The 27,535-nt window shown below is 57.2% G+C and overlaps 1 protein-coding gene across 3 annotated transcripts in view; it reads left to right on the forward strand.

The window, feature by feature from the left end:
* SBK1 (SH3 domain binding kinase 1) overlaps positions 1 to 26,255 on the forward strand; it is a 53,685-nt gene extending 27,430 nt beyond the window's left edge. For 2 of the 3 annotated variants that reach the window (XM_043455943.1, XM_043455945.1), the window contains exons 2-4: positions 19,370 to 19,602; positions 21,382 to 21,584; positions 22,641 to 26,255. In XM_043455943.1, coding sequence (XP_043311878.1) covers positions 19,377 to 19,602; positions 21,382 to 21,584; positions 22,641 to 23,480 — 1,269 coding nt within the window. In that variant the 5' untranslated portion in view covers positions 19,370 to 19,376 and the 3' untranslated portion in view covers positions 23,481 to 26,255. Of the gene's footprint in view, positions 1 to 288; positions 664 to 19,369; positions 19,603 to 21,381; positions 21,585 to 22,640 lie in introns of those variants that run through there. The other variant, XM_043455944.1, reaches the window with a different exon arrangement.
* Positions 26,256 to 27,535: the final 1,280 nt, after the last annotated feature.

A 27,535-nucleotide genomic window follows, 5' to 3' on the forward strand; every position in this document is an offset into this window, starting at 1 on the left:
CCGGGCTGCTCGTAGCGGCGGCGACGGAGCCCCCCAGCGGCTGAGGGGCTTCCTCCCAGCTCCTGCTGGCGGCCGGGACTCAGCAAGCCCCCGCAGCCGGGGAACGCGGGGACCCCCCCCCACCACCACATCCAGGACCCAGAGACCTTTAGGAAAGCGAGTGGCCCCCCAGATCCAACAGAGATCGACTCCCCAGCCGGGGAAAGCGGAGACTACCTCCGTATTCAGAAGACAGCGACCTCCCTGCGGTTCCGCGGACTCCCCCTCTTCAGTCTGGGCCCCCACAAGACCTAGAACGCAGTGACCCCCTGTCCGGGATTGTGGGGACCCCTTCTCAAGATCCTGGCCATTACAACTCCACACCTCAAGACACGAAAATCCAGCTCAGAACGCCCCTAGATCAGGGGTCTTAGATCCCCCGATTCCGGCGCACAGAAACCCCAAATCTAGGGACCCGAGGACAGCAAGAGCTATCCCTCACCAGCAAGAGGCTTCGGGGACCCCCACTGAAAGCTCCAGGACTGGGGCGACTGAGCCCCTCGCGGCCCCCTTCTCATCCCGGCCCATGATCGTGGCGCCCTGAGCCCCCCGGGCCGGGCTAACGACGGAAACCGAGACGGCGCCCAGGCCCCCTGCCGCGGCGTCCCCGCGGCCCCAGCTCAGGTAAGCCGGGCCCAGGTAAGGGGCAGCAGGTGAGTGGCCGCCGAGGTCCCTAGCCCTGCAGGTGGGGAAGGAAGTATGGGGTGCGCACGGCCCCCTCCCCAGCGTCGCCATGGAGCCGAGGCTGAAGGACGTCTCTTTGTGTCTCGCTTGGAGGAGCCGCCCCCTCCTCCTCTCCCTTCCCCCACCCCCCACCCTAGCCCTGGGGTTCGGGCACAGCTCCCCAGACCGCGGGGGAGTGGTGGCAGAGACCCTTCGGCCGTGAAGAAGGGAGAAGAGGGTGGGGAGTCCACCCCCAAAATCGCGAGCCTGGAGCTGTTGGGACCCTTGGTCCTTGGAGGATATACACCCCTACCCCCAAGGCCAGGCTGAGTTCTCAAGTGAAGTCCTCCCCTGGGAAGAGAAGATTTGGGGTGTCCACAGGTGAGGGGGCCTGCAGTGGGTGGCCCTGGGGTGATGGCTGGGGCTTTGGGTGTGTGTCTTTGTCTGTGAAAGTCAAGGAAGGGGTGTGTTTGAGAGAATGAGTGGGATCCCCGTCTTTTCTCTGTGATCCCATTGCCCCCCCCAACCCAAACTACAGGGGGCGTGGGGGTCTTCACCGAGGCCATACTTTGTGCTCCCTGCAGGACAAGTTGGGGGACAAGCCCTTTCTGAAGTGAGGCTCTGGTTTCTGGGGAGGGGAGGAAGTCTGGATCAAGGAGCCATTTCAGGTCAGGGCACCTTTCTGTCCCCATTTGCCCCAGGGGCAGCAAAGCCAAGGCTCTCCCTTGTCCTCCTGACCTCTGGGACACCGAGGGCCAAACCTCAGGTGGGGTCAGTGTGTCCTGGACAACCAAGGAGCCGTTCTAGATTCCGGCTTCAGCTTTACAGGTGGTGTACAAAGCAGTATCCCCGCCCGGCCATCAGTGAGGTCCTGAACCCCAGCCCCTGCAGCTCATGGGAGGATGAGAGGCCCAGGGGATGTTTTATCCTGGACTTCTGGATCAGAGGTCCTGAAGAGGGACGGGGCCATGCGAGGGAACACACGGAGCCGCTGGGGTTTCCGCCAGCCTCCTCTCTCAGCCCTCTGCAGGCGAGCACTGATGCTGAAGAAGGTACAGGTAGCCCCACCGGGAGTGTCTTTGTTCACTGGTTCATTCAGCAAACCTTTAGCTAGTGTCTGTGAGGTACCAGGTACTCCAGTCAAGGTCCTTTTTCCTACTTCATCCCCTTTCCTGATCTTTCCTGTTCAACACATCTCTGGGCTGTTCTCCATTTGCCCGTACTTGGTTGGACCAGTTGAGATGGGTCTGGTCAGTTCTGATCCCACACCTGAAGGAAGCACCTGAGCCTGGGTAGCAGATTCCTCTTCTCCCCACTTCCCAGTACCAAGTGCCCCCACCCCTCCGTGCTGTTGGTGTTGACTTAAGGGGTAGGATGTGGCCAGCAGGAGAAGAGGCTTGGGGGCTCCAGGTCAGACCCCTGGCAGCCCTGCCTTCAAATTCAAGGGCAATTGAGACAGCCCCCCGCCTCAGCTCAGGCTCTGGGGGAGCCAACTGCTCTGAAGACTGGGTGACCTTGGGCAAGCATGTGGCATCTCCCAGAGAGAACGACAGCGAGCTACTCACTCTGCAGCCAGCGGGGTGGATGTGGATCGCACCTGGGCCCGCAGAAGTATCCAGGTGTGCCCTCTCCATCTCTAAAGGAGCTCCTCTTCCCCCACTGGGTTCCCAAGAGCCCGGGGCCTTGTCAGACAACCCACCGAAAAAGGAGTGGAGTCGGCGGCTAAATGAGTGGAGATTTGAGTCACTGTGACTAGGGAAAACCACCAAGAGGCCAGAGGGAGACAGAGAGTAAGCTCTCCCCTTCAGGCTCACCTGCGATGGCTCCCCATTGAGTCTGGAATGAGCGCCATCAGAGCCCTTTGCAGTGTGACCTGAAACCACCCCCGAAGCATCACCTCCCGTTCCTCACTCTCCATCCTCTACTTTGGGCTCATCTCTGTGTCCCCCAGCTCCTTCCTTCCACCATGTGTTGTTCCCTCTACCTGAAAAGCCCCACTGCAGGATGGCTCACGGGCAGTTCTCTGTCTCCACCCTCCCCTTTTGCTCTGACCTGGGCTGGCACAGAATGGAGAGTAGAGTTGGGCTGGGTGATGGCTGATGGCTGTGAGAGTGTATCTCCACCTCGAGACTCCAAGCTCCAGGAGACAGGACCAGATCTGTCCCCCACTCCCTGCAGCGTCGGCTTTGCCTAACCCAGAGCCCAGCATATTGTACAGCACATGTTGTCAAACACAACTTCTCGACACATTTTGTTGATCCAAACAGTGTTTTTCTCCTGTTTGTTGCCAATGCTAAACAAACATGCAGTGTCACATACAAATATTGATTTGGGGGTCCTCTTGAAAAATTGAATGCTGTGACAAGCCCAGACCAGAGCCGAAGAATGATGACCTCCTTTAGATCAGCTGTCATCCTCTAGCTCGCCCCAGGCCCCACATGGCCTGTTCACTCATTTACATGACCTGCTGGTCCCTCATGTAGCATCTAGCTTTGCAGGCCTAAGGTAGAGGCCAGAAAATGTTTGCTCAGGGGGTGACCTTTGTCTCTGTAGATCTGTGCACTCAGGTCTTCCCTGCCTCCCCCATGGCCAGGTCAGAACAACCCTAGAGCAGCAGCTCTCCAAGGTCTTTAAGGCCAGGTGATGCAGTGAGCCTGAATTCCTTCAACAGCCAGAAGCATCTCCACCCTGGTCTCACTTTACACTCTGGGCCCCATCTTATGCCCCTTCTTCTCTTCTAGAAGGATTCAGCCAGCAAAATCTTGTTTTAACTGTCCCACTTGCCCCAGGAGCAAAAGTACCAGGTTCTAGACCAAGGTCTTGCTGAGGCCTTGTGGGGGAGGACCGCCCTCCGGGCCTCAGTTTCCCCACATGTCAGGGATGAATTGGACTAGAGGTTCTGCCAGCTGTAATCGTCCTCCTTGTTCTAACTCTCTAGGACTGAATCCAAAGTGCTCTAAGTTTTGGTCAGGCAGGAGAGGTGGGGGGGCCTTGATGCCAAAGTCATGCAAAAATATTAACCAACCCTAAATATTGAGGAAACCAAGGGGTGATACTACTTAGTATCACAGATCAGCTGCACAGGGGTCAGGAGTCAGCAGTGGGCCCCAGGCATAGGGCATGTCCCTGGGAGGGGGTGTGCCATCTTCCTGGGTGAAGGTCAACAGCATCCCGAGGCCAAAGGAATCAGCAGAGATCTGTAGTTGAGCTCTGGACTTCTGGGGTTTAAGTCGCCACTGTGTGACCTTGGGCAAGTCACTTAACCTCTCTGAGCTTCATCTTACTTATGTGGAAAACAAGGATAATATCTATCTCAGGGTCAGCAGGGGGATTAAGTGAGCTAAAGCGTGAGAAGGGCCTTGGACAGGATCGGGCAGGTGGCATTACTGCCAAGGGTTCCTCATCCACTTGCCAATGCCCTTTCCAATAGGAGCTAATTGTGCTCAGAAACTATTCTTGATTTTCCTACTGGGGAAGTCACAGGGCTTTTGGTACTCTCCTCAGGAAAGGGGAGGTGGGTGTTTGAGAAGCAGTTCTGTGTGGTGCTTAAGGAACTTGCCCCTGCTACGGGTGGGGGTGGGGTGAGAGTCAAGCCTGAGGGGTGGGATCTGTGTTAGCTGTAGCTGAGGTCCTCTTCCTGCCCAGAGCGGCTTTCCAGGTGAGGTACCTGCCAGGCTTGTGTCCCCAGACTTCCTGTCCAGGCAGATGGGCCTCTGGCCAGAGCCAGACCAGCATCTCCAACAGATCTGTTCTGCTCCAGGCTTCCCCCTCCCTCCCTGACTCCCTCGGTCCCCCTTCCGGCCTCATAAAGCCTGGTGGGGCCCTAAGAACACCTCTCCTCTCCTGTCCTTCTCCCCATCCTCCCCTCCCCTCACTATATACCTTGGCCACAGCCTGAGAGGGGATATCTAGACTCCCAGCTCAGCCCCCATTCGGGGAGCCATGTAATATCAGGGTTCAGGGAAGCATTTTTCAGTGTCAAAATGTCCCACGCCAGTCTCTGGACATCCCCTCTCCCAGAGCACGAAGAACAGCACCTCATTAACCCAGTGTGGGGATTTGAGCCCAGCCCCATGAACTCCCAAAGGTTCGTGTGAAACTAACATCAGACCTGTCTCTACCCCTCTCCAGCCGTGTGACCTTGGATGAGGCAGTTTCCTCCATCCTGTTCCTTCTGATGAAGAATGGGAATAGTCCTAGCTCCTTCCTAGTGTGGGGAGGTTTACATGATCGAGCACTTTTAGTGGTGCCTGCTACTTTAGTATTTGCTTATGACTTCTGCCACCTGCTGCGGGGTCTGTGATGAGTGGGTCCAGCCACTGTGACTCCCTTCCTTGTGGCCTTAGCCAGTCCTGGGAGAGGCAGAAAATGTTCCAGCTGCCTCTGCGTGCTGGGATGACCCTGAGGGGCAGGGATGGGGACTGGATAGAGGACAGGAGAGAGCCTCATCCTGGTCAGGCCCTGTAGAGGCTGTACAGATCCCCGCCCCAGGATAGCTCCTCATCTGATGGGCCCCGCAACATAGCAAGAAGGCGTCTTGCTCTCTTGAATTGGAGGCCCACAGTCCTAAGGCAGATCAGACCATCCCACCCTGAGAGCTCAGGTACCTGCTAGCCCTGATCCTACATGTCTCCAGGAGGTGCTGTGGGACCCGCAGTTAAGAGGGGTTAGTGGCCAAAAGCACAACTTCTCGACCTGCTGTGTGACCTTGGGCAAGGTGCTTAGCCTCTCTGTGCCTCAGATCCCTCAGCTACAAAAAAGGGATGAGACCAGTCCCTGACTTGCAGTGTCATAGTGAAGATTCCGTGATGAAGGTGTGTAAAGTGCTGTGAATGGCATCAAGTATCCTCTATGCTTTGCTGTTAATATCAGCCCCCTGAATCCCTGAGCAGAAAGGGAATGTTAGCCCCACTTTTACAGGTAAAAAAAGAAAAGAGGATTGGGGCAAAGGTCTTTACTCAAGCGTCGGTATCTGGGATTCACAGAGGATTCTGTTCATTCTTCCATCATTCACACACAGCTGACAGGGCATGGCCAGACAGAAGGAACGGGCAGAAACTAACTTGGGCTCTGGCCGTGTTCCTGGACAGACTGCCCTCACACCTCACCTGGGGCCACGGCAGCTGAGAGCTGCAGCACTGGGCCTGAAGTGCTCCCCACTCCTTCCTCTCTCGGCCCCTCCGAGGACAGTGGTGGGATGCTGCTGGCCCGGAGGGGTCTCTGAGTGCAGCAGGGCGGGTTCCTGCTGTTTCTTGGCCTCTGGGGGCCTGGCGCACGGGCTGGCTTTAGGAAAGGTTTGCTCAGGTCCAGAGACTGGCGTGCATCTTCCTCGGAGTGAAAGGCAGGTCTTCACTGAGGCCTCTGAGGCCCTGTCCACTGCCCTCCACCCCTTACCTCCACCCTCCCCTCTGGCCCTTGTCCCTTACTCTCCACTTCAAGCCATGCCGACCTCCTTACAGTTCCCTGAGCACACCAAGCACAAGCCTCGGCCAGGACGACTCTTCTCCTACAAGATCCAGTCTCCATAGGACTTGCCTGGGTGTCCAGTGGCTAAGATTCCAAGCTTCCAATGCAGGGGGCCCGGGGTTCGATCCCTCGTCAGGGAACTAGATCCCGCAGGCTGCAACTAAAGATCCCGTGTGCTACAACTAAGACCCAGCACAGCCAAATAAATAAATATTAAAAAGAAAAAAGACTCACAGACCCACACTCCTCCACAGGCTTACAACCTTCTCAGTAGGGCCTTTCCGGACCCCCTCGTCCCCTGCCCTTCTACAATTTCATTCCCTACCCCCAGCATTTCCTTGCCTCCCTGCTTTGCTTTTCGTTTAGAACATCCCACTATCTGACTTCCATCTCTTACTTACCTTTATCATTGTCTGACTCCAAATGAGAACAAAGGTCCTTGAGGACAGGGCTGTTCGTCTGGTTCGTGAATGTATTCCAACTCCAAGCACATAGTAGGTGCTCAGCAAACATCTACTGAATGTTCTGGAGCCAGGCAGAGCTCTGTAAGCCACACCCGAACTGCGTGCCACTGGACACATCACTTAATCGCCCCTTCTCTGAGTCTCAAGTCTCCTGCACAGTGAGGGATATAATGGGAACAGCAAGAGCAGCTTCTCCTAAAATGGTTGTGAAGTATGAATGAGTCAATATGTCTAAAGTACTTTAGGTGGTTCATAAATGTCAGCTATTATTAATAACACTTTAACCCAGACCACTATTAACCCTATTTCCTGACAAGGAAATGGAGGCACAGAGAAAGCAAGTGATTTACCCACTTGACTTCATGGCTAGACGTGGTGGTGACCTGGTTCCACCCGGGGGAGCGCTGAATCTAGGCTCCAGGCTCCCAAGCTAGGCTGCATCTCCCCTTCCATCCCTCGCTAGGGGTCAGGGCAGGCGGGCGCAGAGAGGGCTGGGGAAGGGCTCAGCTCTTCAAGGAGCCTCTTGCTCGCCCACCCAGTGACCGCTCCCTTCCACTGGTGGCTGATCAGCCAAGGGCCCTGAGGGCCAGGCTGCCCATGTCACCCAGCAACAAGGCTCCTGCCTCCTCCCGCACCCGTAGGGGCTGCCACAGGTACGTTGGGAACAAGGAGGCCCAGGGCTCCCACCTCCCCTCCAGGCCTGACTGGAGCGCCTATCCCAGTTCTGGGCACCAGCTGCAGGCAGGCGTAGCACAGACTATTAATAACCACCAAGGCTGTGCCCTGGGGAAGGGGCAGACTGCGCCAGCTGGGCGGGAGGCTGAGGCAGAGGCTGGAGCCAGAAGCAGAACCTGGCAGCGCAGGGAACCCCAGGCCGCCCCTGGTGGGGAGGGCAGTGGGAAGCAAGTGGTTTCCAGCTTCTGCTGCTTGATCTCGGGTCAGTCTCAGCTCTCCCTCTGTCTCCTCACCTGGGAGATGTGGGGGTGGGCTGCGTGATCTTCAAGGTCCCTCCTGACTCAGGCAGGTCTGGGGGGTGAGATTTAGTAGAGCCAGTTTGGCCCCCATGTCCAGCCTAGAAAACCAAGACACTCAAGACACTACAGCGTCTTCAGGGTCCAGGATAGAACCAAGGTCTCCGTCCCCTCTGTGAAACAAATTCTTACCAAGCATCTGCTCCATGCCAAGCACTGTGGGAAGTGCCCCTTTAATTCTCACAGAAGCCCATCATATTAAATAGGCATTTTCATCCCATTTTACTGATGGACAAACTGAGGCTTAGGCAGGGGATACAGCCAGAATATGCACCACGAGGGGAAGATGAAAAGACCTGAGAATATTCTTTTCCTTTTGAGCAAGACGGGATGTTTGGTGGAGTCTGTGTTAAAGAACCGAGGAGAGGGAGAGGACTTACTTGGCCTCTCTTATGGGCTCCTCGGGGCCCAGATGTTGTATGCAGAAGTGTGTAGGTGGTGGCTGGGGACATTTTTCAGGGGAAAGAGAACCGAGACTTTGGTGACCCATGAAGGGATATGAAATAGCTCATTTTATAGATTGGAAACTTGTGCAGAGAAGGGTTTAGGGGCAGGGCTGCACAAGGCTCCTTGGGCATGAGCAGCAAAGGCCGGAGCTTTCCCAGGCAATTCACACTTTTCTTTTTGGTGTGAGAGGACCCAGCTCTGGACGCCGCCCCCCAACTCTCTCACAGTGGATGGGAGAGCTCACGTGTGAACTGATTTCTGCCCTGGGGTAAAAACCAGGAGGGTCAGGGACACCCTTCTGAGAAGGTGTTAAGTGGCAGAGAACCAGACTTGGACACTGGCTGTGGGGGTGGAGGGGGAGAGCTCTCCTCAGGGGTGAGTGTCAGGGGGGTTCCCAGCTCCCCCACCTTCCTGAGCCTGGGCCAGCTCCATGTGGTAATTCAGGGCAACCAAGCTGGGCCACTCCTTCCCCCCAGTCCCCTCTCTGGGGACACCCACCCCAGGCTGCTGAGCCTGGATGAGTGGGCATTATCTCCCCTCACACTCTCCCTTGGGATTGTCTGGTCCCCTAACCATGCCTGGTTCCTTATACCCCACCACACCCCAGATCCAACAGGACTGTACCCAGTGAAAATTTAATTCTCACCCTGCCCCTGGTCATTGAGTTCCCACTTCTTTCATTCATTCAATCACCAGTATTTAAGTTTCCTACTATGTGCCAAGCACTGTGCTATCAGGGGATACACAGTGAACCAGACCAGCCTGACAGTCCCCCCCCCTCCTGATGCTTACATTCTCATGGGGAAGAGAGACATCCACAATAGACAGGGTTACGTTAGACAGGGCTACACTCTGCTGGGGGGGAAAGTAAAACAGGAAAAGGGGAGTGCGGTAGGATAGCCCTAGTTGAGAAGGTGCTGTTGGAACAGAACTTAGAGGAAATGAGCCATGTGGATGTCTGGGGGCAGAGGGAACAGCTCCCGGGTGGGGAGCTGGCGTGTTCAGGGAACAGCAGGGAGACCGGTGTGTCTGGAGCAGCAGGAGGACGAGACAGGTCAGAGGGGTAAATCAAGGGCTGTTGTAAGGACTTGGACTGAGATGGGAGCCCCTGGAGGGTGATGAGCTGGGGAGTATTGTGGTCTGATTGGGGTTTGATGGGCTCTCTGGCTGCTGTGTCAAGGAGAGGTTGAGGAGGGTAGGGAGCAGTAGCTGAGCCCTGATGATGGCTCAGAACAGTGGGAGAGAGTGCTGAGGATGGTCAAGCACCTTCACTAGTGTCTGGTTGCATCCCGAGTTACTTTATGCAAATGCAAGCAAATAAGAGACTTATTCCTGTTTTCCCCCTCACTTCAAAATAACATACTAAACAAAGTGATACAGAGGCTGGGAGAGAGCCAGGAAGCTGGTGGCAGCTGCTGTGTCCCACCAAGAACAGCCCTCTCCTGATGACAGGTGGGCCAGTGGTACAGCCCCCTGGGGGACATTGGCCTCTGTATAGAAGTCCCAGGTGCACTCATCCTTTAACCTGGCAACCCACTTCTAGAATTGATCCTACAGACACACCTGCACACTGCCACAGGACTTAGGTACAAGGCTGCTCATTGTCTGTGGCAGCAAAAGGTTGAATGAACACAGTCAACATCTATCAGTTGGTTAAATAAATGACAGTGTCTATATCCACGGACTTCCCAGGTGAATCAATGGTAAAGAATCCACCTGTAATCCAGGAGACGTGGGTTTGATCCCTGGGTCGGGGAGATCCCCTGGAGAAGGAGATGGCTACCCACTCCAATATTCTTGCCTAGGAAATCTCACGGACAGAGGAGCCTGGCGGGCTACAGTCAGTGGGGTCGCATTAGACTTGGACATGACTTAGCAACTAAACAACAACCTATATCCAGACATACCTGTTCACGCCCTGGGGGCCTTGGTTGGTCTGTCAGCAGTTCCTCTGTCCTGCTGCCCAGTCTCCTCGGACCTCCCCTAGCCAAGCATTTAATGCCAGCCAGCCCGGGTGCTGTCCACACCTGTGGTGCTGAAGATGGAGCTGGAGGGAGGTCTGGGCTGCAAACCAGAGACCAAAGATAGGAAAAGGGAGACAGAGCAGGAAGCACTCCAGGTTCAACTCCCAGCTCTGCCTCTTAGCATCTAGGTGACCTTGGGCAAACTGATTAACCCTTGTGAGCCTCAGGGTCCTTATTTGTAAAATGGGGTTGCTGTGAAGATTGAATGACAGCAGCAATGTAAAGCATTGGCAATTGAGAAAATAAATAGTCATTTTGACTATTAATGTATCATTTTAGAGACTGTAAAGCATAGTGGAGAAGCATTTGGACACTGCAGTGATAATGCCTAGATTGGAATCCTGGCCCCGCCACTTACTGGATGGATGGTCTTGATCAAGTGACATGACTTGCTCTATGCCTCAGTTTCCTTGTCTGTAAACTGGAGTGAATAACAGATTAGATGAGCTCATTTACATGAGGGACTTGGCACAGGACAGGGTTTCCTTAAGTGTTAGTTGTTGCTGTCAACTTCCTCTCCGTTGTATTCAGCATTCTGATCCTGGCTCCCCAGCCTCTGTTTATGGTGACCAGCGTCACTCACTGCCACTCCCATCTCTGCTGTGTTTGGGGCTGGGGTAGCACCTTGTCCTGCAGATGCCCTGGCTTCTAGTCCAGCCCTGCCACTGACTCTCTGTGATTTTTGAGCAAATCATTGTTCCCTTCTGGCCATCAGTCTCTGCATCTGTAAAATGGGGCTAATGTTATCTCATGCAGACCCTTGGGAAAATAGCTATGTGCCTTCAGGGTCACATTCAGGAAAGCCAAGATATAAAAAGTTACAGCTTCCCAAACACGTAAAGAATTATTCACCCGGCATTTGTCACACCCTGGCTAAGAGCTAGGAATAGCAAGATGATTAAGGCATGGGGCTTGCTTTAAGGAGCTCTTGGGTTTCTTGCTAGATTGTCAATCCTCTTCAAGGCCCATTCAGGTGTCATCTCCTCCGGGAAGGCACCCTGATCCCCACTGCCAGTGTTCTTCTTGGAAATGGCAGAGCACTGATCATGGCCTTCCTGGCCTCATGATTATCTGAGTCCTTCTTTGGTTTGCCTCCTTGATTTGTAGGCTCATACCCTCTATCTAACTTACTCACCCCGTGCCAGTACCCAGCACGGTGCCTGGGCTTGAATAGATATGATTGTCTGGAGGCTTTAGGCTGTAAGCTACATAAATTCAACTCAAATTGGCTTAAGCCGAAAGGAAATGTATTGATTCAGGAAACAAACATTCAGGAGTATGACTGACTTTAGGCATATCTGGAGCCAGGTGCTCAGAGTCATCAGAAATCTCTCCATCTTTCAGCGCTGCGTATCTCTTTGTTGCTTCTTTCTCGGGCTACCCTCATGCTGGCCAAGCCAGCCCCCAGCAGCTCCAGGCCTGTGTTCTTCAGCTTTGTAGGCCAGGGGTCAGAGCTATCTCTTTACTCATAACTTCAGCAAGAGTCCTAAAGTGAGATCTCAGTGGGTCACCTTGGATCACATGTTCATCTCTGAACCAGCCAGAGTGACCTGGCGGATGGGAAGGATCCCCTGGTTGGCTGGCCCTGGATCAGGTCTGCGCTGAGAGTCAGGGTGGGGACAGCCCTACTGAACCAGTGGACTGAAGGAGGGCACCATTCCCCAGAGAAAGGGAAAGTGATGCTGAACAGGAGAAAACACTATAGGCCAATACAAGAAACCACCAAAAATGCGAACAAGGCAAGGATCAGGTCAACTCTGGCCTTGAGACAATTTATCTGCCCCCATAGGTGGGGAGGACTAGAGGGGAGAAACCTGGAGACAGGCTAGGGGAGAATGTGGGATGCGGAGAGCTGGCTCAGCTGGCTTCAGCCACAGCTGAAGGAATGAAGTGACAACCTCTCAATTGTGTTATTGTTTAGTCGCTAAGCCCAGGCTATATCCTGCCAGACTCCTCTTTCTATGGGGTCTTCCAGGCAAGAATACTGGAGTGGGTTGCTATTTCCTTCTCCAGGGGACCTTCCCGACCCAGGGATCAAACCCATGTCAATTGGCAGGCAGGTTCTTTACCACTGAGCCACCAGGGAAGCCCAGCCTCTCATTTGACACAGAAGCAAAGTGAAGCAGGTGAAGTGAAGAGAGGCCAAATTCCATCCAGATTCATTACCTGAAATTCCACATCATGGCTGCTTTTTCACGGGGACTTTTAGTGACACTGCAGAGGCAGAGAGGGGACCCTCCCCCAAGGCACAATCACTGTTTGATGGCATCCTTCCAGGCCAGGGCTTTGTAAGGACACCCTTGGGGTTTGCCTGTGCCAAGGGCAGAGCATGGGTCCAGTGACCTGAGGGAAGGGGCCCCAGCATGGGGACCGAGAATCTTAGAATCCCAGAGTGACAGAGAGGACTGGCTGACTCGGTCCAATCTCACCCCCCACCGATTCCCCCCAACAGATGGGCTTCCAGTATCTGCTTCTCTGCTCCCAGCGACGAAGAACGCACTTCCTCCCTGCTGGGAGACTGTGAGACTGTGAGAACTGTCTCATTTTTGAGTTGCTGTCTGCCTACAGGAGCCTCACAGGACACAGCGCATGAGAGCATGGGATCTAAAACCACATAGCCTGAGATCAGATCCCACTCTGCTGTTTATTAGCTCTGGGGCAAGTTACTCAACCCATCTGTGCCTCAGTATCCCTTTCTGTAAAATGGGGATAAGAATAGTAGCACCCACCTCCCAGGCTTGTTGGGATTAAATGATTTAATCCACTGTTTGCATACCACCTGGCATACGGTCAACACTCAGTAAATATTTGCCGGGATGATCATTCTCCCACAAGACCGGAGAAGAGCAGATTCCCTTACCTTCACAGGCTGGTCACCCTCCACCTAATCCAGTAACTGAATTCTTACCACTCAGTTGCCAGTGTTACCACCATCCGGGTTCCCTCCTCTGGCCACATCCCAGGAGTCCAAACACTGAGGTTCAAATCTCAGCTCTTTTGCTTACCTGCAGCATAACCCTTGAATCAGGGTGATGTCAGCTGCTCTAACAAATAAATCCCATATATGTCAGCAGCCTAATAGAACAGCATTTTACTTCCAGTTCCCAAAATACCAGAGCAGGTAATACTGGTCAGTGGGAGGCCTCCAACACCTGGGGACCCAGGTTCCTCCCATCCTTAGTTCCACCACCATCTTTTAGAGTCTTGGGATCCTCTGCATCAAGCCACAGAAGAAGAGAGACACTATAGCCACTCTTAAAAGCCCCAGCCTAGAAGTGACACCTCATTTCTGTTCACATGCCACTGGCGGAAACCTGCCACAGGTGTCCACACCAGGTGACCACACCTGGATGCGAGGGAAGGGAGGGATGTAGTTCCCTGTTGACCGCCACCCTCCAGGACAGCTCTGTATCACAGAAGCGGGAACACAGCCATGACGACTAGATGGCCATCTTTGTCATAACCACAGTAAGTCATCAACCTCCTGGGCCTCTACTCTTCATCCGCGAAGTAGACAGCATCACTTGATGGAGGCAGTGGTTGCATAGCTCTGTACATTTACTGAAATCACTGGATTGTACACTTGTCATGGGGGAGTTTTGTGATATACCAGTTGTTGCCATCGTTCAGTCACTAATTCATGTCTGACTCTTTGTGGCCCCATGGACTATAGCCTACCAGGCTTCTCTGTCCTTGGGACTCCCCAGGCAAGAATACTGGTATGGGTTGCCATTTCCTTCTCCAGGGGATCTTCCCGACCCAGGGATCAAACCCATGACTCCTGCATTGGCAGGTGGATTATTTACCGTTGAGCCACCAGGGAAGCCTAGATATACCAGTTACACCTCAGTTAAGCAGATTTTTTTAAAATAGGAGGCATCTTGCCCCCTTCTCAGGGCACTTATGGGGACCCAGTAGTGAAATTTTGCCAGTCTGGCACTGTGTGTGTGTGTGGTGGGGAAGGGGGTCCCAATGTAGACCTGACTTGGGTTACACATTGGGTGTTGTTTTCACAAAGGTGGGACCCAGCTCGAGCCACCTGCCAACAGGAAGTGGTAGGTGGTTCGGTCTTGCTTAGGAAACTCTTCCCCCACCACCGTGGCCCTCCCAGCCTGTGGCGGAAGAGCCAGCCCACGGGGCCGGAGCCTTTGTGGTCAGGGCCACGACCGCTGCCATGAAGGCTGGGTGAGGCTCTCCTGCCTTCAGCACAGATGGGGAATCTATGGCCTCCCTTGGGGTCAGTGAGGACACACACTGGAGGTGCAGGTCACATGGGGCCCCCAGGGGCAGCATGCCCTCGAGTGTGCACGGATGCAGTACCAACCACACAGGGTGAACAGAGGTCAGCCAGGGCCTCCACACCTGGTGCTGGGAAGTTCACGGCCACCAAGTTCTCAGCTGCTCCTCCAAGTGGAGGAAGTGATGATGCTGAAGGTGAAATACCTTAAGGTCAAGTTCCCCTTGATACCAGACATGTATGCCTTCAACCACCCAGTGAGGCTGAAGGGTCTGACTTCACTCTTTGGGCTCAAGTCTCCACCTGATAAAAGGAGCTGGTATACTTCGGCTTCCCAGGTGGCTCAGAGGTAAAGAACCCGCCTGCCAATGCAGGAGATGCATGGTTCAACCCCCTGAGTCGGGAAGATCCCCTGGAGAAGGGAATGGTAACCCACTCCAGTGTTCTTGCCTGGGAAATCCCATGGACAGAGGAGCCTGGAGGGCTACAGTCCATGCGGTCGCAAGGAGTTGGACACACTTCACAACTGAGCACGCACGCACACCTGCCGCAGGGACTGTTGTGAGAACTCAGTGAGTTAATGCCTGGACCAATGCCTGGCCCCCAGTCGACTCACCGCAGGAGCTCCGGGAGGGCATGTGCATCCCTGGCTGAGACAGTGCCCTCTTCTGGGCCTCCGTTTCCCCACTTGGATACTGAGGGATCTGGAGGTGATGTTCCCGCATTCTGGCTTGGGAAAAAAAGTTGGTGGTTAAAAGCACCAACTTTGGAGTCAGTGCCAGCACTAGCGAGATGACTCTGGGCGAGTTATACAGTTTCCGTGTCTTGTGCTCATCACCCCTAAAATGGGGATACTAATAATACCTACCTTGAAGACTTCCCTGATGGTCCAGAGATTAAGACTTCATGCTTCCACTGCAGAAGGCATGGGTTCAATCCCTGGTCAGGGAACTAAGATCCCACAAGCTGCGCCATGCAGCCAAAAATAATAATAGTAATAATAATACTAGCCACTTCATGGAATTGTAGGTTTCCCAGGTGATGCTAGTGGTAAAGAACCCGCCTGCCAATGCAGGAGTCATAAGAGACACAGGTTCAGTCCCTGTGTCAGGAAGATCCCCTGGAGGTGGAAATAGCAACCCACTCCAGTATTCTTGCCTGGAGAATCCCATGGACAAAGGAGCCTGGCAGGCTACAGTCCACAGGGTCACAAAGAGTCAGACACGACTGGAGGGACTTAGCATACACACATGCCTGGAATTGTGAAAACGAGATGAGAGATGAGGTCAGCCTCCCAACAGGGCTTGATATGCAGTGAGTAGCCGTCACTGCTGCTACTACTGTTATTTTCTTCATCTTACGGATGAGGAAGCTGAGACCCAGAGAGGGGATGTGGCTTACTCAAGGTCACCCAGCTAAAAAGTGGCACACCTTAGGATCAAGGCCAAACCTGCTGAGCCCCAAGGCCCGTGCTGTTTCCATCCCTTCCCCACTGCGCCTCTGAAGTCACGAGCGTAGTAACTGGGTCAGAGGCAGCGTACCTGGGGGATGACGCGGCAGCATCAATCAGGGACGGGTGCAGGTCAATCCCTTGTCTCCTGCTGACACCTTGCAGAGAACAGGCCTGGAGGAAGAGGGGGATTGAAGAAGTGAGTAGGGGGAAGAAATGGAAGACCCACAACCTGGACCCTCAGAACCAAGGGAAGGGGCCATGGAGAGTTGGATTTGATGTAGCACTAGCCCCCAGGGTAGTCTTGGCCTGTTGATGGGGACTGACAGAATAAAGCTGAGACTACCCAAGATATTCAACAGGGACTGTAAGAGAGAGGCATACAGACCCTGCCTGAACCCTGGGGCCCCTCAGAGACATGAATTGACACCTGGGGCAGCAGGGAAGGCTTCCTGGAAGAGTGGGACCTGAGGATAATGAGATAAGGGGAAGGGGCAGGGGGCGGGGAGGGCAGGCCAGCAGGAATGGCGGAGGGTGCTGCAGAGGCACATTCAAGCTGATGAGCGGCATTGCTGGGCAGTGGTCAGAGCCTGGGCTGAGGCTGGGGATGAGGAAGCCGGTGTGCCCCCCACCCAGCCCGCAGAGCCTGCCCAGGGCAACTCTTGAGGCCAAAGTGGCAGAGAGAAGCAGGCACCTCACAGTCCCTGGGGGAGGGAAGAAGGGCTTCTAGCAACTTGAAGCTGCCAGTCAAGCTCCCAGGGGATGCAGAAAACAGCCCCAGAGGGACCTGACGGGACCAAAGCCTGAAGTGGGAGCATCGCCACACGTGTGCACACAGGTGCCTGCACACACGAGGCAGCCCTTGGGGAGTCCACGCGCGTATCAGAAGTAGGTCAGCAGAGCAGCCCAGGGTCTCCTCTTGATGGGCAGGGGGGAAGAGCTCCAGGTCAAGAGGATGCGCTCTCATCAGCACCCGAGGGGCGGGGGGGAGCCCCACACGCTCCACAGGAACAGCCTGACCCCCCCTCCCCAGGCTGCATCAGAGCCCACGGCCTGGCTGTTCCCCCTCGGAGTCCTCTCCACCCAGGCAGTGGGCGGACATGTGACTGGGGTCGGGAGAGCTGACCCCTTCTAGCCCTGAGACTGCCATGGGGAGAGGTCACCCTACTTTAGCCCTGCAGCGGGGAGATGCCCAGTGCTGTCCTGCCCTGAGCAGGCACTGCGTGGACTCAGTGGCCGTGCCAGGTAGGGCTGGGCTCGACACACTGTCGCTGGTGGAGGAAGCAGGGCTGGGGGTCCTAGGTTCTCGCTGGAGATGCTCCGAGGGGAGGGCACCGTATGGGACTTCATGAATGGAGGGGAGGGGAGGGGCCTGTGTGGGGGAGCAGGATACTGAGGAAGGAGCAGGGGGCGGGAGCCAGAGGAGGGGAGGACGGCTTGCTGCACCCCCACCCCCCGCAGCCAGCCGGGAGGACGTGCAGATGGAGCTCCGTTTGGGGCTGGGTGGGAGGCAGGAAGTTCCCTCCTGATGTTCCTCTTCTCCGCGTGAAGTGGGAGGCTGGGTCGTGCCGAGGGGGAAGGGGAAAGCAGAGGAGGAGAAGAGGGTTTGGGCCTGGGAGGGGAGCGGCTGGCCCGGCCAGGGTAAAGATGCCAGGCTCCCAGGCTGGGCTCACCCCAGATCCCAGCCTCCAGCCCAGCTCAGCGGGCAACCATCATCAGAATGTGAACCCAACCAAACCTGCCTCTTGGGTGGGGGGGCGCTTACTGTGCACCAGGGACCAACCACTTCACGTCCTGTAACCCTCAGGGAAAAGACACTATTGTATTCTTTTTATAAGATGGGGAAACCAAGGCACAAAGACAGGAAGTAACTTGCGCAAGGACACCCAGCTAGCAAGTCATCAAGCCCGGCTTCCAACTGGGCAGTCTGGCCCCAAGTCTGTACCTTCACTCTGAACCGCAATGGCAGGGGTGGGGGCTGAGGGGCGGGCTGTGGGTACCGAGAACGCTGGTGGTCCACCTGGGACTGGAGGGAGCTGGTGCTGAGACTCAGCACCAGAGGAGGTTCACAGCCAGCCTTCCTCACTGGTGCGTAGACGGACATGGACACAGACACTTGCTCCCAGATGCTCGGCTCCCTGGTCTAAGCCTCCCTCCATTAGACGTGATGAGAAATGCAGACCCCAGATAAGCATTTGCTGTCACCCACCCCTGAACACTCCCCACTGCAGCTCTCTGCACCCCCAGCACCATCGAGAGGCACACTCAGTACCCCCGAAGGGGTGGGTGTGTCCAGGAAGCCCCCTCCCCCAGCCCATGTGAACACAGAAGGGGCCAGCGGTGAATGTGGAGGATGGGTCGTGGTAGAACGGGCGTTCTGTCCTTGTATCCGGGGAGCCTGGGCGGACAACCAGGATCTACAGCTGCAGTTGTGTACTTGAGTGGGCTGTGTGTGGTCATCTGAGGTCGGGGGCAGATTATAAGGCTAAGGCCGTGGTGGGGATGTGGCCAGCCTGCACCGCCCTGCCACGATTTTGTCTGAGACTTCTGCCCCCTGTTATGGCTTCCCTGGTGGCTCAGTCGGTGAAGAATCCACCTGCAATGCAGGACACCTGGGTTCCATCCCTGGGTCGGGAAGATCCCCTGGAGAAGGAAATGACAACCCAGCCCAGTATTCTTGCCTGAGAAACCCCATGGACAGCGGAGCCTGGCGTGCTGCAGTCTGTGGGGTTGCAAAGAGCCGAAACGACTGAGCGACTGAACAACCTCCCCTCACACCCCACCTTCCCCTCCCCAGCCTTATTTTCTCTGCAGCCCATGTCACCTTTTATCACAGTACATAATTTGTGGGCTCACTGTGTATTGTCCATTTCCCCACCTTGAACATAAGTCCTGTGTGTTCAGGGCTGTGTCCCCAGGGCTCCAAACAGCACCTGGCAAACAGCGGGTTCTGATAATACTTGTGAATGGGAGCACCCATGTGAACTCAGTATGTGGCATGTCTTTATGTGACATAAACACATGTGCCTTGCCTGACACTGTGTCTGGATGATAGCGTGAGACACCCAAGTAGGGAGCGGTGGGGCAGTGGCCGTGTCTCTGGGGAACGCTGGCTCAAGCCTGACCCTGAAGCTTCCAGGAAAGGATGGGGAACTTCCCAGGTGATTCTTCTTTACCACTGAACCAGGTGACTCAGTGGTAAAGAACCCGCCTACCAATGCTGGAGGCGTAAGAGACGCAGGTTTGAACCCTGGGTCAGGAAGATCCCCTGGCGGAGGCCATGGCAACCCCCTCCAGTATTCTTGCCTGGAGAATCCCATGGACAGAGGAGCCTCGTGGGCTACAAGTCTGGGGGTCTTTTGAGTTTGGACACGCCTTAGCAACTAAACAACCAACCATTCGCAGCAAAGATGCTCGTCGCCCCCTCGTGGTCATCTGAGGCCTGGCATCGGGCCCAGCCCCAGAGATCCTGGGTCCTGGACGGGGAGAAGGTGTGTGGTGGAGGGGCCTGATGTCACACTCCATCCCTCTCCCCACCCCCACACCAGGGAGAAGATGAGCGTGGGCTGCCCAGAGCCCGAGCCTCCCCACTCCCTGCCCTGCTGCGGGCCAGGGACCGCCCCCGGGCTGGGTGCCGGCGTGCCCCTCCTCACCGAAGACATGCAGGCGCTGACCCTCCGCACAGTGGCCGCGAGCGATGTCACCAAACACTACGAACTCGTCCGGGAGCTGGGCAAGGGCACCTATGGAAAGGTCGACCTGGTGGCCTACAAGGGCACAGGTGAGTGTCTGCAGGGCGGCCCGCTGTAAGACAAGAGTGGGGACCTGGCGGGGGCTCTCTGTGTGGGCCAGGAGGCCAGCAGGGAGGCAGAGTCCAGTACCTGTGGAGACAGTGTGGGGCGAAGCGGCCGGGGAAGGAGGGGACAAGGGAAGAATCTCTGGGTAGAGTGCCTGCACTGGAGGGTGGGCTGCTCTGGGGCCATCCACAGTGCCCTGAGGACAGCCAAAGAGGACGAGATGGCTGGATGGCATCACTGACTCAATGGACATGAGTTTGGGCAAACTCCAGGAGATAGTGAAGGACAGGGAAGCCTGGCGTACTGCAGTCCATGGGGTCGCCAAGAGTCAGACACGACTCAGCAACTGAACGAAAGTGCCCTCAGGACAGCCAAGGAGATGCGCCCGGGGACATGTGGAATCAGGGGAAAGGTCAGGGCTGGCGGTGGTGTTTGGGGGCTGACCAGCATATATGTGATAGCTGCCCTCAGGAGGGTGGACCAAACTGAACTGGGGTGCTCAAGAACAGAGCACCATGCTTAACAGCAGGTGGGAGAGGGCCCTGTGAGGTCCGTGTGGCATCTCCTTTCCTCAGATCCCACGGACACTGAGACCCAGAAAGACGCAGTCACTCAGCCCAGGTCACGCAGCTACAGAAAGTGTGAGCTAGGATGAGCCTCTAGTCATCAGCTCCGGGGCCTTCTTGCTTAACCGCTGAACGTGACACCTTCGCCACAGTGTAAGCTCACTGCAGTGCCCATCAGCCAGCCAGGGACGGGGGGCTGCATAAGTGCCCAGAGCTGCACTCAGAGGGGACCGGGCCAGAAGGAGGAGCCCTGGACATGGGGTCACCTGAGCTTTGCTGCTTGCTTGCTGTGTGACCTGGGGCACTTGACTTAACGTCTCTGTGCCTAGGTTTCCTCCTTTGTAAAACAGAGGAGCATTAATGCCCAGCTGATAGGGTCTTTATAAAAGAGTGAGTTGTGAAAGTGAAGTGCAGAAGGCAGGACCCGCGATGTATGAGCGCTCTGTGAACACACATGTGTGTCACACAGCTGTGTACCCAGCTGGGTATAGATGGCTGCTCAAGCTCAGAGTTAGGGACCTGTGCCTTGCAGGCCCTCACCGCTGTGTGTCTAATGCCTTCTTATTTATTCATCTGCTTAACAAACGTTTTTGGAGCACCTGCTATGCACCAGGCTGTTCTGTGAGCGCTGGAAATACAACAGCAAACAAGACACAGATTCCTGGGACTTCCCTGGTGGTCCCGTGGTTGGGACTTCACCTTCCAGGGCAGGGGAGTGCCGATTCCATCCCTGGTCAGGGAACTGGGATGGCACATGCCTCACAGCCAAGGAACAAAAGCAATAGTGTAACAAATTCATGAAAGACTTGAAAAAAAAGGTCCACAACAACAACAAAAAAATCTTAAAAAAAAAAGACAGTTTCCTGTGCTCAAGGGCCTTCTGACAGGGGGCAGACAGACAGGATAGGTAAGTACACAGTGTATCAGGAGGAAAATGAGGGTGGAGGAAGCAGCAGGCCCACCTCGTCGGGGGCTGCAGGCTGGGCAGAGAGGACCCAGGCTGACCCCTGACTTGCTGCATGGCCTTCCCCTCTTGCGCCTCAGTTTCCTACCTGTGAGACGAGGACAGCCCGCCCACTGGGGCTCCCGTCGAGTCTTGCACGGTGGCCCGGACAGGCTGCGCAGACAGGCACAGCTGTGTGGGGCGCAGGGGCGCAGGGAGGGGGCTCCTCACCGCTCTCACTGTCGCCCGGCTAGGCACGAAGATGGCGCTGAAGTTTGTGAACAAGAGCAAAACCAAGCTGAAGAACTTCCTGCGGGAGGTGAGCATCACCAACAGCCTCTCCTCCAGCCCCTTCATCATCAAGGTCTTCGACGTCGTGTTTGAGACCGAGGACTGCTATGTCTTCGCCCAGGAGTACGCGCCCGCCGGGGACCTATTCGACATTATTCCTCCTCAGGTACCTGGGTGGTGGCTGAGGGAGGGGAGAGGGTCTTCTGGGTCCCCGAGTGTGAGAGCTGAGGAGGAGTCAGGCCACTCGCTTAAATCATTTATTAGGCGCCTACTGTATATCAGTCACTGTTTGGAGGGTTGTGGATACACAGTGAACAAAAGGTCCTGCTATGGTCCTAGTAGGGGAAACAGACACTCCACAGCCAGATGAGGCACTGAGATGATGGAGAAGGGAATGGCAACCCACTCCAGTATTCCTGCCTGGAGAATCCCAGGGACAGAGGAGCCTGGCCTGCTACAGTTCACAGGGGCACAGAGAGTCAGACACGACTGAAGTGACTTAGGCACAGCACTGCGATGAGGACCAGGTGGGTGGGATAAAGTCCAGCAGCCCCCTCCTCCACCGCCGCATAAGAACAGGTGGGGACCCAAGAGAGGAGGTGGCAGGGCCACCAGTCTTCCCAGAGGAGGTGCCCGCGATGGGGAGACTGCCCCCGGGGATTCCCCGCACCTGGCTTTGCAGTCGGCCAGGATGAAACTGCCCTGCCGCCGGATAACTGACAAGGCGTCTCAGAGCCGCCGTTTAAGGGAGATGGGCATGCAGCAGACCGTGCGGGCTGGGGTCCTTATTAGCCCAGTACTTGGCCCAAAGCAGGCGCTCCGTACAGGCACTGGGGGAAAAGGTGGGCAAAGTTCGAGGGGTGCGTGAAAACCCGGGGGCCAGGGAGGGAGCCGGGGATGCCCAAGTAGGATAAGGAAGGGCGGCTGGCCCTGGATCTGCTGAGGAAAGGGGCCCGGGAAGGAGTTCGGGTAGTTGGGGGGGAGGGCGGGGACGGGGGCAGGGCGGGGCGGGGTGGGAAGGAGGGGGCGGGGTGGGAAGGAGGGGGCGGGGCGGGGCGGGATGGGAAGGAGGGGGCGGGATGGGGCCGGGATGGGAAGGAGGGGGCGGGGCCGGGATGGGAAGGAGGGGGCGGAGTGGGGCGGGGCGCGGATGGAAGGAGAGGCCGCGGTGGGACCCGCCCGCGCTCCTGAGCCGCTCTCCCGCCCTCCCCTCCGGCCGCAGGTGGGGCTCCCCGAGGACACCGTGAAGCGCTGCGTGCAGCAGCTGGGCCTGGCGCTGGACTTCATGCACGGTCGGCAGCTGGTGCACCGCGACATCAAGCCGGAGAACGTGCTGCTGTTCGACCGCGAGTGCCGGCGCGTGAAGCTGGCCGACTTCGGCATGACGCGCCGCGTGGGCTGCCGCGTGAAGCGGGTGAGCGGCACCATCCCGTACACAGCGCCCGAGGTGTGCCAGGCGGGCCGCGCCGACGGCTTCGCGGTGGACACGGGCGTGGATGTGTGGGCCTTCGGCGTGCTCATCTTCTGCGTGCTCACCGGCAACTTCCCGTGGGAGGCGGCGTCGGGCGCCGACGCCTTCTTCGAGGAGTTCGTACGCTGGCAGCGGGGCCGCCTGCCGGGGCTGCCGTCGCAGTGGCGCCGCTTCACCGAGCCAGCGCTGCGCATGTTCCAGCGGCTCCTGGCGCTGGAGCCCGAGCGCCGCGGGCCGGCCAAGGAGGTCTTCCGCTTCCTCAAGCACGAGCTCACGTCCGAGCTGCGGCGCCGGCCCTCGCACCGCGCGCGCAAGCCCGCCGGGGACCGCCCGCCGGCCGCCGGGCCGCTGCGCCTCGAGGCGCCCGGGCCGCTCAAGCGGACGGTGCTGACCGAGAGCGGCAGCGGCTCCCGGCCCGCGCCTCCCGCCGTCGGGCCCGGACCTGTGCCGGTCCCCGTCCCCGTGCCCGTGCCGGTCCCCGTCCCCGAGCCCGGCCTGGCCCCCCCGGGGCCTCCCGGCAGGACCGACGGCCGCCCGGACAAGAGCAAAGGGCAGGTGGTGCTGGCCACGGCCATCGAGATCTGCGTCTGAGCCGCCCCCGCCGCCCTCGGGGCCCGGGCGCCGAGCAGCAGCCAGGCCGGGGCGCGGGGAGCCGCCCTGGCCTAAGCGGCCAGCCCCCCGCGGCGGCAGGAGGGATTAGTGGTAGGCGAGGCAGGCGCCCGGCCCAGCGGCGGGCCGGTGAGATGCCACCAAAGGAGCCCAGCCCCACAGACCCGAGGATTCAGAGGCCCCCCACCCCCGACACCAGGAGCAAGGGAGCTTGCCGGCAGACTCCCTCACACCTCCCTGAACCCTGGGACCCTGAACTAGTTGCTCCGGGCCCTTTGCACCCCCCTGGCAGATAATCCCGCAGAGAGAGCCCCACCCCTGGTCCCGTCCCCCTCCCCACCTTCCCGCCCCCACCCCCACCCTGGGAACGTAAGGGAACCGAAGTGTTGGGGCCGAGAAGGGGCTTAGGGCGTCTAGGCACTGGCTGGAAGGAGGGCGGAGAGCCGAGGGCAGGGGCGTTGCTCATCTGAGACCGGCCCCTTTCCAGGGAGGGTTAGAGGGGAGGGACCACGCCCCCTACAAAAAAGTAGCAAACGTCTGGATGTCGCAGCAGTGTGTGTAAACAGGCCCCAAGAATCCAGTGACTCTCCCACCACCCAGTCCCCCCCACCCCGATGAGGACACAGAGCCCAAACGGAGAGCGGCCGGCCAAGACCACACAGAGCCAGAGAGGCCGCAGCCCTCCCCTTCCCCCCACAGGGATTTCAGGACAACTGAAGGTCTCCGTGGCCAGGGACCTCAAGCCCCTGCATCCCCAGACCCGGCCCAGGGAATGAGTTGAGAGCCCGGGCGCGACCCAGCTTGGCCTGACCACAGGCACCCTCCCCCGGCCAGGGAAACCTTGCTCAGATTCTCTCAATCCTCGCTGCCCCAGCCCAGACTGAGTGGCCTGGACTTCGAGCAGGTGGCGAGGTTACTTGTGCCAGGAATTTCTCCTGGGTTTCTGCTGGAATCCAACAACATCTGAGCCTGGGGCTGACTCCATCCCGGCGTCTCCCAAGTTTCTGGTACTGGGGTGTGAGAATAAGGCGCCCTGGAAATGGGAGGGGGTGAGTGTGAACAGGTACGTGTGCAGTGTGAGCACATGCAGAAGGCACCTATGTGCGTTTAGCCCTGTCTGTTCAGTGGCTGCATCCAGACACCCCAGTCACTCCGCCCCAGAATTCTCAGCGGGCAGCTGCCAGAGGGCGCCCAGGCCCGCGGCTCAGCACACCCCTCAGGGAGCCCGGCAAGGAGGCACCTGCAGGCCCATTAAGGCCCCGAGGCAGCCCAACAGTCCAGAGGAGCCCAGCCTCACAAAGCCCACCCTCACGACTCCTGCCCTGTCCATGAAGGCCTGGGACCCCGCAATAACCTCATCCCGGGAGAGGCTGCTCCCTCTGCCTGGCAGCACCCTGCCGGCTGTCCCGGGCCACACCTTCCAGGGTCCCTCCTGGGGTTCTCGGCCATTTGAGGGAGCTCCCTAGTGGGCCAGGCTAACCAGAGGGGATCCTCTGGCCGAGAGCCCCCACTTCTCCATTCACCCGCATTCCCACCACGCAAAAGGGCTATAGGTCCCCCCGCCCTGCCCGGGTCCAGTTTACAGTGTGCGGTTGCCCCAGGGCCTGGTCCCCCTCCCTCCTCAGTATGCCCGCCCGTCTAGAGACCCACCTCCCCGGCGGGCATGGGGGCCCAACACATGCCAGGTAAGTAGCAATCCCCCCCCAAGGGCCAAGTCTTAGAGCAGGGCCTGCCTCCCCATCACTGCCCCGCCCCCCCCAGCCCACCTGGAGCCCATCTGGGCACCTCTCCCAGCCGCGACTTCTCCTTTTGCCTTAGGCCTCTTGACATCCCGTCTCTCCTGCAATAACACGGAAGCGAGATTCCAAGTAGACACCCCTCGCGTGCGCCCTCTTTTCTCTCTCTCTCTCTGTTAAGATCCTGTTTGAGAGTCTCTCCCTTGTCGTAGTATCTAGGATGTTAGAGTTGGGAAGGGACCGTAGTTCTGTAGCCCAGCCCCTGTTTTCAGAGGCACAGGGAGGGGGCAGCGGCAGCCGACAGGGAAGCAGGACTGGAACCGGTTCTGCACCCGCCCTCCCGGTCGGGGCCTGCCGCCGCCGCCGCCACCACCTCTGCTGGGGGGGCTGGGACCCTTTGCCCCTTAGGAGAGGTGTTGGTCACAGATGTTTACCTCAGTTTATGTCACTGTCAAAGAACAAGTAAATAGCAAAAAAATGAATCACACCGTAGACCTGAAGACTTAGGAAAAAAAAACCCTCGCAATTCTTCTGTGCAGGTGTTTGTGTGTGCGCACACGCGCGAGTGTCTCTGTCCCACCCGGGGCCGGCCCGGTCATCCCCGACCTCTGTCCCAGCCCCACGCCCCCTACACTGCCCCCTGTCCTTCGGTGCTTCCCAGAGGCCCCTCGGAGCTGGCCTGTGGGGTGTGGCGAGCCCCTGGGCAGGAGGCTGGGCCACAGGTTAGCTAAGCGGTCTGCCGCCAGGCCAGCTGAGCAGAGCCCTAAGGCTGCCAATGCTCCCCGGGCCCACGCTGTGGCCGGTGGGACCATCCTGGTGGCTGGTGTCAGCATTCCAGCCTGACTCGGGGCCTGGGTGGGATCCCAGCCCCGCAGCTCCAGACCCTCATGTTGCCACCGTCCTCCACCGTGTGTTTGTAAATACTCTGGCACCCTTTGGCCCTGAGAAGGTTTTTAAATGTGTTATTTACTTCTCTAATCATGACAATTGCTATAAAATAAACAAAAGTTTAGAAAAATTACCACTGGGTGTCTTGTCTCAGATAGGGCCTAGAGAGGGAGGTACACAGAATTAACTCTGGAAACTGAAAACAACACATGGTTTAAGGTGGGGTCTGCAGAGTCCACAGGCAGCTACCCCAGGCCTCCTGTGACCTCTTGCGTGAGCTAGAGGAGACCCCAGCCAGGGATGATGGAGCATGAAAGGAACAAGGACCCGGGTTCTGTGGGGGAGAAGTAGGGAGCTTTCCCTGAACTGGACTCCAGCCTCAGCGTGGAGCCCTTCAGACTGGGCAGGAAACAGCAGCCAAAAAGCCCAGAGGAACAGAGTAAGCGCTTCATCCAGCCACCCAGCAGCAAATGTTTACTGTGCGCGTTTTGTGCACCTGGCTTCCTAGCGGGGCCTGGGGATGTGCCAGTAAACAGGACAGATGGGGCCCCGTCCTTGGGCAGCCAGTGATCTAATGATGCAGCAGACATCACCCACGTGGAAGCCTGGGGGCCAGGAAATTACGTAACTGGGAAGCTGGTCAAGTTTGGAAGCGGCAGGAACTCCCCAAAGACGGAGACCAGAGGCTTCGGGAGTTGTCTGGGTGGCGGGCACAGCGGGTGCAAAAAAGCTGATTGGCTGAGGCTGCAGACTCAAGGCAGCAGGCAAATGGACGTTCTAATGCAGGGGAGTCAGGCGGGTGATGAGGAGTTTCATGATTCAACATTCATTCAGCAAATATTTATTAATTACGTACCCGTGACAACAGAACAGTTCTGTTGGCTCTGCCTTCAGCCACAGCTCTACCCAGAATCTTGAGTGCGTGCACCGCCAGCAAGGAAGTTGGCAACCCTCGTCTGCCTGCTACCCCTCACTCACTCCCAGCTTCCTCTCCTGAGCCTCTTCAGGGTCTTATCAGGACAGCAGCCAGAGTGAGTCTGCGCATAGATGACACCTGTCATTCTGTTGGAAAGCCTACAAAAGCTCCCTGCATGCATGCATGCTAAGTTGCTTCAGTCATGTCCAACTTGTGAACTGCAGCCCACCAGACTCCTCTGTCCATGGGATTCTTCAGGCAAGAATACTGGAGTGGGTTGCCGTGCCTTCCTCTGGAGGATCTTCCTGACCCAGGAATCGAACCTGTGTCTCCTGCATCTCCTGCATTAGCAGGGGATTCTTTACCACCAGCGCCACCTGGGAAGCCCCAGAAAATCTCCCTATTTCACTCCAAATCAAATCTGAAGTCCTTACAGTGGCCTTCAAAGGTGCCACTCCCTACTCCACTCCTGTGCTGCCTCCAGGCCCTGTTGGCCT

The sequence above is a fragment of the Cervus canadensis genome, chromosome 32 (assembly GCF_019320065.1).
Source record: "Cervus canadensis isolate Bull #8, Minnesota chromosome 32, ASM1932006v1, whole genome shotgun sequence".
Taxonomy (NCBI): Eukaryota; Metazoa; Chordata; class Mammalia; order Artiodactyla; family Cervidae; genus Cervus; species Cervus canadensis.